General features: G+C 45.2%; 1 protein-coding gene across 1 annotated transcript in view; it reads right to left on the bottom strand.

The window, feature by feature from the left end:
• Positions 1–4,395: 4,395 nt before the first annotated feature.
• The window catches only part of WEE1 (WEE1-like kinase), a 35,165-nt gene continuing 26,414 nt past the window's right edge, over positions 4,396–13,146 (bottom strand). The window contains exons 5-10 of the mRNA XM_086508968.1: positions 6,276–6,343; positions 6,092–6,201; positions 5,833–5,873; positions 5,547–5,698; positions 4,886–5,239; positions 4,396–4,802 (exon numbers count right to left, since the gene is read on the bottom strand). Of these exons, the coding sequence (XP_086365094.1) occupies positions 4,704–4,802; positions 4,886–5,239; positions 5,547–5,698; positions 5,833–5,873; positions 6,092–6,201; positions 6,276–6,343 (824 nt within the window). The 3' untranslated portion in view covers positions 4,396–4,703. The remainder of the gene's footprint in view (positions 4,803–4,885; positions 5,240–5,546; positions 5,699–5,832; positions 5,874–6,091; positions 6,202–6,275; positions 6,344–13,146) is intronic.

Raw genomic sequence — 13,146 nt, 5'->3', positions numbered from 1 at the left:
TTCATCTTAAAGGTAGCATTCAAATCAGCCTTGAATTCAACAATGTCTGTCTCATTCGGAAAAGTAAATCATCTATGTATAGAATGATGATGAGAAATACATCACCCGCACACTTAACATACAAAGTGCTTTCTGTTGGATTGTTACGAAAGCATCATTTAACCAAATGAGTGTCAGATTTATCATACCAAGCCTGAGGAGACTGCTTCAACCCACACAAAGCTTTTTTACATTTGCACACTTTATCTTCTTACCCTTTCTTGACAAAATTGTAATGCTACATTACATAAACTTTCTTAAATGTATCACCATTCAAGAAACCAATAACAATGTTTGATTGATGTATATTCCATCCAAAATGAGTTGTCAAAGCACATAGAAAACGAACAGCAGGAGCAAAGATGTCTTCATAATCAATGTCTTTCTATTGTGCAATAACCTTTTGCAATAAGTCTAGCCTTGTAGTAATCAATCTCACCATCCTGCTTACATTTCAACTTGTAAACGCACTTCATTCCAATGGCCTTTTTTCCAGAAGACAAATCACATAAAGCCCATGTATCGTTTTATTTGCGAATGGTATAACCTGTAACATTATTGTAACCAACAAAAATGCATTTAACAACCTTGTCATCCAATTTTTTGTGTTGCATTTGTGGCACCAAAGCATAAGCTAAACAACCAAAAAACGTGCATGTGGTCAATAGATGGCTTTTTATCATGTCATGCTTCATAAGGAGTCATAGACTGCAAGGCTTTGGTAGGACGTGTGTTTAAGTACACAAGTAGCATATGTGACAGCCTCGAGCTAAAAAGATGTGGCAAAGCTTGACTCTTGACCATACATCGTGCCATCTCCGTAAGCAACCTGTTTTTTCTTTTCAACAGTACCATTTTTGTGAGGTGTATATGGCACTGTACACTGGTATTTTATCCCACAATTAGCCAGCAATGCATTAAACTCATTAGACATATACTCTTCCTCTTGATATGAACGGAGGATGTTCATTCTTAATATCCGTTTTGTCATCCTTCTCTGCATTTACCCCTTCATTACTGCCTCCTTGCTTCTCTAGCCCTTCCATCGGGGATTTCATTTTACTAGGGGCCTGTGCTGCCGGAGCTGCAGTATCATTAGACACTCCTTGGCGAAGTGTCCAAAGTTGTTGCATTCAAAACATGCCCCAAAGCATGCTCCAAAGTTTAGCGGAATAGTAACTAGCCCTGCTCCGACATTGATAACCATGCTCTTAGGTGGCGTTTTAGACACATCCCAGCCTATGTAAATCCACATTGAATAGTTGTCCCCATCCAATTTATCCGCAACAACAAACATCTTGAAAGCATCTGTGTTGTCAACCATGACGATTGACTGCACTTGATGTGAAAACTACCTAGAAAGAGAAAAAGCGAAGCAGGACTAACATGTGCTATATAGCAACACAAAGAGGACTCTGAGAAACTTGTTCTGCAAAAAATTACATTGATAGAAATTTTGCATAGAAGGAAAAAATTGCCTAGGCAGTGGAAACGGAGGCCGAAATGAGCCTGAATTAAAATTTTGAGCGACTTGATTATTTGTGCTACTAGGTACTAAGAATCGTCACCACCGCATAGTGCATCCGAGGCTCGAGATTTAAAGCACTTTCAAGGCATTCAAGCATGAGCTACAAGGAATTCAAGCATTCAAGCTTTGGAGATAATTATATGTATGCAAATATTTGAGTGACCAAAGCTCTCACATTGCACCTATGTCCAAAGACATAAAACAATGCTCCTACATTATTTTTCTGCCTCTACGATGGATATGCACCAAAACCGGCTTAAAACTATGTGCACCATCATCATCATAACAATCCTTGAGATTCTCAAAAGCAAAGAAAATTAAAGCATAAAAGATGAGGCCATCAATGAAGTACCTAATAGAAGGATGACACACATTCGTGAAGTGTTTAGACACTGCCTCAAACCACATGGTTTGGAGGTAAGACCTACACTACCTTCTTGCATCTAGTTTATCATTGAACCTTGTGTAGTTACCCAATGTAACCCATACTAGACTCTATGAACAGAATCCATCTTTCTAATGTAAGCTTCAGCTTAAAGGGACCTGCATGGAATACACAAAATACACAATTGCTATTTGATTCTGCATGTTGACGTATAGGCCAGGCCGTTGATTGCTTGCTACCTATGAGCATTATGGTGTAGGGAATGGTTCGCTATTGACCATTCCCTATTTTACAGGCGACCCCATTTGGCGATTGGTGGGGAGCCGAGAGCCATGGGGGAGCCTTTAAAATAGGGAATGGTCAGCAATGGATCATTCCCGACCGTCAAAGGCCAAGGCGAGGGGAGCCAGGTTACAGCGATTCAGCTGAATACAGTCGTCACAGGCAGTGCGTTTGCACACCATTGCAACAGAGAATTCTGAGTGCTGAGTTGTCGACAGGAGAAGCTGTTCCAAGCGTTGATGTGGCTTGCTGTCAATGGCCTGTAGACTGAGTGCGCCCTCTTGCATTCTGCATGCTGAGTTGGCAACCATCCAAGGACTATCCGCCATGGAATGGACAATAAACGGACGCCCGCAATCTGCAGCCCCCCTCCCCTGAACTTTGACGGTGTAGGGAATGGTCCGTTGCTGACAATTCCCTACTTTAAAGGCGACCCCATTTGGCGACCGGCGGGGAGCCAAGAACCATGGGGGAGCCTTTAAAATAGGGAATGGTCAGCAGTGGACCATTCCCAGCCGTCAAAGGCCAAGGCAAGGGGGGGCTAGGTTACACTGCAATGCAGCTGAGTACAATCGTCACAGGCAGCACGTTTGCACACCACTGCAACAGAGAATTCTGAGGGCTGAGTTGTCGACAAGAGAAGCTGTTCCGAGCGCTGATGTGGCTTGCTATCAATTGCCTGCAGACTCTGAGTGCGCCCTCTTGCATTCTGCATGTTGAGTTGGCAACCATTCAAGGACTGCTGGCCCATATTCCGCCATGGAATGGACAGTAAACGAACGGCCCCGATCTACAGCCCCCCTCCCCTGGACTTTGACGGATACTAACATGGCTCACGCTCATTGATATTCTCACTATTGACGTTGCAATCGATCATTCAAGGAAGTGGAAGATCATTATTGCTACTGATGTGGTGTGCATCCCAAGGTTGCAGAGCTACATTCTGTAACCTTGAAGTGAGCTACGATGAGAGGTCACCAACTATTTGAAGCATTCATAGCTGGAGCATTGCATGTGTGCTAAATTATCTGCTAGGAGTGACATTGTGCAGGAGTTTTTCGTAATAGTGATCATAAGCCTGCAAGATAAGATGCAAATTCACATCACCTTTTGAGACAGTACCAGCTAGGACTCACACCTTGCTACCCATTCTTGTCCTCCCCGACCTGCAAGACAACAAGGCAATCAAAAAACATTTGAAGAAGCCACCATTACTGACCAATAAAAGTGAATTTACTGGCAATAACAAGGCCGGGTTCAGACAAGCTGGCAAAAGAGTTGTTCACAGGTTCATGACTCCCACGTGTCCAACATTCATTGGAGCAAAGTAGAGAGCCTATTTCCAGACCCACAAAAAGCTCAGCGAGCCGCCCCCTCTCCCCACCCACCCGCCCGCCGGCCGGAAGAGAGGCCACCTTTTCAACACAAGAAATTGCACATCAAACAAGGATCAATGGCGTACAGGCAGTGAGACGAACGAGTAGGCTAACACTCATTGGATGCCTTCTATGCAGAAAAAACAAATTTAAATTACCTCCGCCTCTTGTGATCAAGGGGGGAGGTGGCACTTGAAAAAGAGAGCAATTGCCACCGGCTCCATCTGAACCCACCAAAGAAGGTTTTATTTTCTGCATTTGACATGGTGGATCTTGGAGACATACTCATGTCTTGGTATTCACACTCAATGGTATCATCAGAAAGGTGTTTATTACTTCATCAAACAAATTTTATCAAGGCTCTGCACATTCAACTACTACTGCCCTAAGTATTCTCTCACAATCCTAACTATGAGAGCCATGACTCTCTAATACCATGCAAGATAAAATAGCAACAATGTGGGATCCATTTCTTTTGATGTATATGTTCATAGCATTTTTGTGTAATTTGATCCTATGCAGAGCTGGCACCAGTCACAAAATCTTTAACAAATCTCGGACAAGGAAAATGCCATTTGTTTGTGGAAAAATCAACTGACTGTTGACACTTCTAGAAATTTGTCTTGTGGGCAGGCCAGCATCAGCCTTTAATGCAATTAATTCTCTTTTCTTGCACACAATGAATGTGCACAGGCAATCAGTTTTTAACAACAGCACTTCTCTTGGTTTAATTGTTAAGCAGGTAGATTGCTGCCATTCATCCAACCTTGATGTACAAAAAAAAGTTGAGAAGTCAGGCAGAGAAGAGTTCAATTCCCATCCATCCATATCTATCTCTCTCCAATTCAACCCTCTTTCTTTGGAGGCCAAAATTTTCTACTATACCATACATACAGTTGGTAAAGAGAGTCCAATTCTCAAAGGCATGGGGTCCAATATACAAGGATATGCAAAAAACACTACACACTCTACAGTGTTTGCAATTGCTCCGAAGCTGTGGGAAAGGAATCAACTTGCAGAGTCTCCCCCTCTGCTAATGTAACACTGTTGAACCTTCAACACTCCCGAAGATCCTCACTGGCACATCCAAAGATTATTTGGAAGCTACCACATTCCCCAAATTTCGCAACAAAGCACACTTCAGTAAATCTTGTGGAGACGGTCGAGCTTCTGGATTTGGGTGCATGAGGGCCTATGACAACAAAGTTAATGTAAGTGTAAAGCATTCCCTCTTATTGATAAAATTGCAGAACTAGATGGACTAATCAAACAAACCTTTAGTAGATTCTGAAAAGGAAGAGAAAAGCCTGGAAGCAATGGTAGCCTTCCTTGCCTTATAGCCTGAAACTGAGATCCTGAAGAAGGCAAAGGTAAATCCCTTGCAAGCTCAAATATGGTGGCCCCCAGTGCAAAGACATCGGCCTTGGGCAGGTGACGATAATCATCATTTATGAGTTCCAGTGGCATGTAGCGAGCATCACCCTCCTCAACACTTATGCTACCATCAAGTCGCGTTGCTCTTCCAAAATCCCCAAGCTTGAGTTTGCTTCCGGAGAAATAAATATTTGCAGGTTTGACATCCAGATGAGCCAGGCCGCGAGAATGAATGAAAGCCAAGGCCTCAACAACCTATTAAGAGAAGACAAAAGAGAAAGTTGCATCTCCTAATAGCTTCAAAGAAAATAAATTCTTTACATGCATGGTGCAAGGAAACTCTAAATAGAAAACATAACACACATTGCATGCACGCTCAACCACCTCTTTATATAGAAATGCAAAGTCTTTTGACTTTCCACTTTCATGAGGCTTTTCATTTCCTACACTCACCCTTCACTTCTGCATTTGAGATGTTTTGAAAGGATTTTCATTTTATAAGATTGTGGAGACCGAATGTACCCAACGCACCAAGACATGATTTGGAAAGGAGGGAGCTAACCTGCCGCAGAGCTTCAAGAAGGAACTTTTCCTGAGTTCCCATGGATGCTGGCTTCTTGTTGCTCAAGATGCCTTCGCAGAGCTCCATTTGAATGTACAACTGGTCATTTTCAAACCATGCAGTGTGATATCTGACAACATGTTCATGCAAACCTGAACAAAAACAAACGCATATTGGGAAAATTCAGAATCTTCATATAAAATGACCAACTTGTTTTGCTTTATACCCTCTATTTAAAGCCCCTGGCAGTATATTGTCAGCAAATCGTTGACAAAGATTATATTACCTAATGCTGCCAATGCCTGAACCTCTGTCAAAGCTTGTCTTCTGTTCACATGCAACAAAGGTAGAACCCTATCAAACAACACTCAATTTGAAAGAAACAGAACAAGTGCAAGCATTGGTTAGCCACTATAATGGTAGCTCTCAAAATAACCAGCAAGGCCGCAAGGATTCATGTGTAGTTATAATGTCCCCATTATACTATTGAATCTTTGATCAAATTAGGGGAAAATTGAGCAGGATGTAGAGAAAGTCACAAGCACCTCTCACTATCTTGCCGAAGCTGACGATGAGATCGTTTTACAGCGTAAAGGCAGCCATCAATTCGCTTGAGTACTTTGAAGACGCTGCTGAAGTTTCCCCGCCCTATTTCCTACACATTGAAATACAGGTGCATTAGTGGTTGCCGTTTTAAACACCTTTGTATGGAATAGTAATGTAGTCCACCTCAATCTCGTGAAACTCTTCTCGATAGCGTGATTCACAGTTGGCTCCTAAAGCTGGTAGAAATTGTGCTGCAGTTACAAGGAAAGGTATTAACTTTTTGGTATTGCAGCTGAGAATTGAAACATCATAAAATGTATCTATCAAATCTATATTTACGGAGACTAGCTCTAATCATAATAGGCAGATTCCCAGCTCTTAAAGAAGCTAATAAGATCGGAGGACCATCACTTCAAAAGCACCAGGGTATGTATGTCGTCAAGGTCCAGAGTCCAGAAACTTAAAAGAACCAGTCAAGAATAGGTGCACAAAAGACTCCAGGAAACCCAGAAGACACAGCATATGAATAGACTGTCAAGTAAAACAGACAACTGATGATCAACACTGACAAAGAAAAATCACAAATCATCCAAAATATGGGCAACGGAACTCGCCACATCAACAAAGGAGCTGCTAGGCTTCTCCTGCTCTCACGGATAATATATAGCAAACCATATGACCACATGACATTATTCGAGCAGACTTCGTTGCACCTCCTATGGTGGGGGTGATGGTGGACGGTTCTCCTTTACGTCACAGACATGCCTCTAGGCTTGCTTTAAGGACTGGAAATAAGGACTAGGTAACAGAGATCCTTAAAAATGGATCGGCAAGAAAAAGATGTGTCCCCCTATTGCTGAAAACAGTAGCAGATCTAGGGCGACGGGAGAAAACATGTCACGTTGAAGTTGTTAGTGCCCTGGCCCAGATCAAAGAGCTTGAATCTCTGACACCACATGAAAGCGCACATGTATGTGCGTGTGTGTGTGTGTGTGTGTGTGTGTGTGTGTGTGTGTGTGTGTGTGTGTGTGTGAGAGAGAGAGAGAGAGAGAGAGAGAGAAATGAAATGAAATGAAATGTTATATTAACGTCTTCAAAAGGCCACAATGACCTATGAGACCCGAAAGTTACAAAGTGGTGGATCTGATACAAAGTCAGAGTAACAAAATAACAAAATAACCTAACAACAGTACAAAACAAAGATATATACTATGGGGTCCTGAGTTCGTCGATGTGAGTCAAGCAAAAACTAAGCAGAATAATGGGCGGCTTGTTGGGATAGCTGAATCACAGGAGATCTAGCATTGGTCGTTGGCGAATCTCATCAATTTCCTCCATGGTTAGTAGTCTGACCGGGCGTCGTGTATGCCTGGCCAACGTGCTCCGAATTTTCAGTCGTAGCCTTCGTCGATGCTGTGTAGTTCTTCGCAATCGCGGGCGCTTCGATTTCCCCAGTTCAATCGCTCGGTCAATCAGTGTGCCTCTGGTGTGAGACGGGGGGGAGCTCTGCTGTGGGAGTGGCTCTTGCGGCTGTCCCGTGTTTGCTCTGAAGAAGTCCGTGATCAATCTTTGAGACTGGCTAGCCTCGCCATTCATCAAGCTATCTCTGTGTCTGCGCAGCTCGAGCAAGAACAAACCCATGCATCTCTGATCTTCGTATCCCATGACTCTTGAGAGTGGTCCAAAACCCTCTCTGAACAGGCAATGGAAGCGGCCTCGTATCTCGTAGTAGACGGGGCAGCGGCATGTATAGTGTAGGGGCGAGGGATAAGGGGGCGAGAGAAGAGGGGCTACGGGGCGAGGGCGAGAGGGTGCGGGTCTAGGGTCGAGGGGCTAGGGCGAGGAATAGGGGGTGAGGGCGAGAGGGTGAGGGTGGTTGAGGGATAAGGGGGCGAGGGTGAGGGGCTAGGGGCGAGCAAATAGGGGGTGAGGGCGAGGGGCTAGGGGCAAGGGATAAGTTAGGTCAAGGGCGAAGCAGGCCAAGGCTAGGGCGAGGGCGGGAGTAAGGTCAAGGCTAGGGCCTAGGGCCTAGGGCGAGGGGATAGGGAAAGCACTAGGGCTAGGATTAGGGCTGGGGTTTGAGAGGATAGACAAAGTCGAGGGTAGAAAAAATAACGAGGGAGTTTTAACATGTAGGAACTATCCCAGAGATCTTAAAGATTTAGCGACGACCAATACATAGACTTGATTAATAGAAAGCATGGATAATTTCGAGGTACTGAGAAAGAATGAGCAGTGGCAGATAAAACGCGAAGTACTTTCATAAATACCCCACTCAATGATACAAAGGCATTTATGCATATCAAAGAACTGTGATTCACTTGAGAGGCAAAAGCTGAGAAAAGGTACTGAGTCGAGATTGAGGACTGAGGGGATTTGGTTATGTCCAAGACAGACAGGGATTGAAGACAGAGGGAGTGAAGGATAGAGTTGATCTAAATCCAGAATCAAACCTATGAGCTTAACAGAGTCTGCAGAAGGAGAGTTGTCTAAGGAGAGGGTATAAGAGATAAGATAAAACGGAACAGCAAGATGCGGAAGATAGTCATTCTGAGGCTATTTAAAGGTTCAGGGGTCGGCGAAGCTCAATACTTGATTGTCGCACGATTAGACCCTTGAGCGGCTTCTTAAGCATGATAGCATTTGATCCGAGATCCATTGACTAAAGGCAGAGAAACTCCTTCGAGAGTGGCTAATTGTAAAGCGCCGTGGGGTAAAATCTCCATCACCTTATATGGTCCTTGCCATGCTGGGACCAACTTCTTTGCTTTTTTCAGAAACTTGGCCTGATAAAGTAGCACCAGTGCTCCTTGTGTTATTTGCGGCTTACTGAGATGGCGATCATGCCAAGCTTTACGACGAAGCTGCTCTGCTTCTAGAGCCAGTGAAACCAAACCTCGACTTTCCTCCAAAAGAAAAGACGAGAGACAGATGCCAACCCCAAATTTCCATTGGCACGAAGACTCCCCACTCGCGGGGATCCTGAGTTGAATTCGAAAGGTGCTATCGCTTCCAAACCGAAAGCCAATTGAAATGGGGTGTGATTGGTTGTGGCTTTGAAAGAAGTTCGATATGCCCAAAGTGTACTGTGGATAGCTTGAGCCCAAGTCGAGAGATGAAGATGACATGCTTTCCTCAGGAGTGCTATCAGAACCTTATTAGTGCTCTCTGCCTGCCCGTTTGCTCTACGGTAATAGGAACAAGATTTTCTGTGAAAAATCTTGTAGTTGGCCAGCAAGATAGAAATTGTTTCATTCACAAAGTGACTACCCCTGTCATCACTGGTGATTTCCAAGGGACATCCAAACCTGCACAAAATATTTTCGTAGAGAAACTTGGCTACCGTAGTGCCAGTGCAGCCCGTTGTTGCAAGTACCTCTGCCCACTTTGTTGCGTAGTCGGTAGCCACCAAAAGATACTTCCGATTGCCGAGTTGGGCAGAGGGAGTAATTGGGCCTACAAAATCTATGCCCCATCTCTCAAAGGGTTGCCATGCCATAGAGACCTGCAGAGGACGGTTTGATTGTTTGCTTGGTTTAGGGCCACAGCGCTGACATACATCACATACCTTTACATAGGCAATTGCATCACGGAAAATATAGGGCCACCATAAGCCACACTGGAGAATCTTCTGTGCAGTAATATGGCCAAGGTAATGGCCACCAGTGGAACCACTATGGGCATCCTCTAAAATATACTCGACTTCATGAGGGGAGACACACCGCCGCAAACACCATCCTGTCCTGATTTGTATAGTTGGCCCCCAATGAGAGTGAAAGGCCTAGACTTCAACAACAGGCGTCTCTTCTGCAGGGGAGAAGCATTCTCTGGGTAGAGGCCAGTAGAAAGCATATGCAAAACATCGCCGTACCATTCCAGAGTGGTATCCACCTTAAAGAGACTGCTATCAAGAAAGTGGTCATCAACCCCTGTTGCTTCTTCACCAGTGTGAACGCGAGAAAGGTGGTCGGCAAGGACATGATGTTTGTCGGGCCTGAGTACCACTTCGAAATCGAACTCTTGAAATAAGAGTAGCCATCGCCATACTCTACCTGCAACCTGCGGCTTGTTGAGCAGATATCGCAGGGCATGGTGATCAATAATAACTGTGAAGTGGACCCCTAATAAGTAGTGCCGAAATTTTTGCAGAGCATACACAATAGCTAAACCTTCCCTTTCTGTGGTGCTATAGTTGCACTCTGCCTTGGTGAGTAGGCGACTTGCATAGTGAACAGGGCGATCCAGGTTATGCTCCTTACTAGGTTGAGTCAGCACCGCACCCACAGCCAGTTGACTGGCATCTGTATGCACATGAAAGGTGAGAGACCAATCGGGAGCTACTAAGATAGGCGCTTCAGTGAGGCGTTTTTTAAGGTATGCAAAAGCTTCAGCCTCTGCCTTTGACCATTGAAAGGGAACAGCAGCACTGGTTAGGCGGATCACGGGTTGAGCCACCTGTGCATACATGCGTATAAACCTGCAATGATACCCTGTGTGGCCTACAAAGCTCTGTACCCCTTTTGGGTTGATGGGAGGTGGTAGCTTTAAGATTGCCACAATCTTCTCTGGGTCAGGCGCTAAACCTTTAGCAGACACCACATGGCCTAGAAGTGTGCCTTCACTAACCAAAAAATGACATTTGTTAGGATTTAGCTTTAGGCGTGCCTCTCTACACCTGAGGAAGACAGCAGAGAGCTGAGCGAGGTGTTCCTCTAGGTTTTCCACTGGGGTTGAACATTGAGCACCTGAGAAGGTCGAAAAATCGTCCATGAAGATGCGAAGATGATCCGTAAGCAGAGGACAAAAGATGAGATATACCGCCCTATTGAAAGAAGGTGGGGCATTTTTCAACCCAAAAGACATTCGAGTGTATATAAAAATACCCCAGGGAGTCGTTTTCAGCTGATCACCTGGATGGATGCCCAATTGATTGTATCCACTAAACCCATCCATGAAACTGTACAATACATGCCCTGCTAAATCTTCGAGCACACGCTCAGTGAAAGGTGTTGGGAAACCATCTGGGATAGTTACCTTATTCAGAGCACGATAATCGACGCACACACGGATTTTGTTGGATTGCTTCTTAGGCGCTATCACCATGGGTAATAACCACTCAGAGTGCTCCACAAGTACTATGATCCCTACCTCTTGCATTTTTTCTAACTTTGCCTTGATCGCCTCAGCATACTTCGGGTTGAGCTTGTAAGCTCGGCCTCTTACAGGCTTAGCCCCTTCAACTAGAGGTATAGTGTGGACACCCAATTCTGGTGGAATCTCCTCTAAATCCTTGTATGTTCAAGCAAAAACATCTTTAAAAGAGTGTATGAAAGAGACTACCTGATTGAGTAATGAGGGATGCTCCCATAACCAAGCTGCTAACAGTACGTGCTGAGGGTTGTCAGGATCTCCCAAGTTGACTTCTCTGACCGGGTGTTGACTTCTCTGACTGGGTCTGGGGTTGCAGTTGGAGAGGGTGCTTCTGAAGATGAGAGGTGAGTTGCCTCTTGGAGCTTCAAGACATCATGTGCAAGTGTTTGATCGATTGGAAACTCTGCATACTCTTCTTGTAACCATCCCTGGGGAAGCTCCTCGAAGGGTAAATCTTCAGATGCAGACGACATGACAGAGTGCTTTTGAAGGGGGTCCGACTTGGGAGATGCTCCAAGAAGGGGGAAATCTTTGGCTAGTGCATGCAGAGGAGATTTCTTCCCCCTTCGGTGATGTGTTATAGGTTCCCCAAGACCGAGGGCTTCCATCGGCGGGTCATTCGACGCATGAGAATTTGGGGCTGACCCACTTACTTCTTCGACTACTGTACTTTCTGCTGTAGGACTTTGGACATCAGTGTCCTCCTGAGATTTTGAAGAGAGAGTGTTACTGGCGACACGGGTAAGTTTTGAGTAGAGACCATGTAGCATGGCATCGAAGTGGTAGCTTCCAACCACTGTAGCAGGTCCTCGTCAGACCCGTCAGGTGGGATGGGCTGCTCAGGGTCGGGGTTGGACTGTACTGTCAATGAGCCGTGTTGAACCACTGGATCCATCCCTCCTTCAAGCCGGATTGGTTGCATTTGGGAGCCGGGAGTGTGTATCCACATGGCGTCGTTTCTCCAATCATGAAGTGCCTTAGTATGCCGCAACCATGGTCTACCAATCAGCAAGGGAAATCCTCCCTCCACCTGAGGAAGACTGACCACCACAAAATCCAAGCTAAATGTGAAGTCTTGTACCTTCAAAGGCACCTTCTCTACTATGCCCACAGGATAGACTGTCCTCTGATCTGCCAATGTAACAGTGAACGGAGCAGGGCGAGTAGGCTGCAAACCTAAGGCTGACATGGTAAATTCAAGCATTAGATTGATTCCAAACCCACCATCCACTATGACGCCTGAGAATGATTGCCCAAGAATAGATACAGTAAGACGTGGACTTTTATAGTCGGTGAGGGGAGCAACTGGATATGAAATCATGTAGGACTCCAGGGGCTGCACAAGTAGGTGTCCGTCACTAGGCTCTATACCAGGGTACAAAGATTGAATTATTGAGAGGGTGTCACTTCTAAGAGTTGCATCTAGCCGAAGCATCTCATAAAGAGATACTTGCTGAAAGTTTTTTGTTTTGTTTTCAGAGTCGGGCGGGGCAAGCCCGGCCGCTCCCCTTATCCACCATAAAAGTGAACAAGAGGAACGACCAAGACTATGCCCCGAGAAACCGAAGGCAGACGCTTTTGTCACTAGTTTCCTCTGGACTCAGGAGGCCAGAATTATCTACACTCTTAGGGCGATGACTTTTCCCTTGAGAGACCCATTTCGGTGGGTGTGACAACGACCAAGTACCTCTGTTCAGAGACCCAGGTACTGCGGGACTTGCTTCGGTCTTCCCTTCGGAGTTGCCTCCTCCAGGTAACTTATCGCTCACCTCACTAAACTGCCTTTGAAACCCGACGGTTTTCCCCTAGGAAATGCCATACCCACTTGGAAGGGCGTCGACTCACAGGTGGCGTCCGCTGAGGCTGGTAATGTCTCCCATTATGCATTTCCCAACCCCTTTTA

Source organism: Adiantum capillus-veneris, chromosome 3, assembly GCF_014529385.1.
Source record: "Adiantum capillus-veneris isolate H3 chromosome 3, ASM1452938v2, whole genome shotgun sequence".
Lineage (NCBI taxonomy): Eukaryota > Viridiplantae > Streptophyta > Polypodiopsida > Polypodiales > Pteridaceae > Adiantum > Adiantum capillus-veneris.
This window is presented reverse-complemented; position numbering and strand designations above follow the sequence as displayed.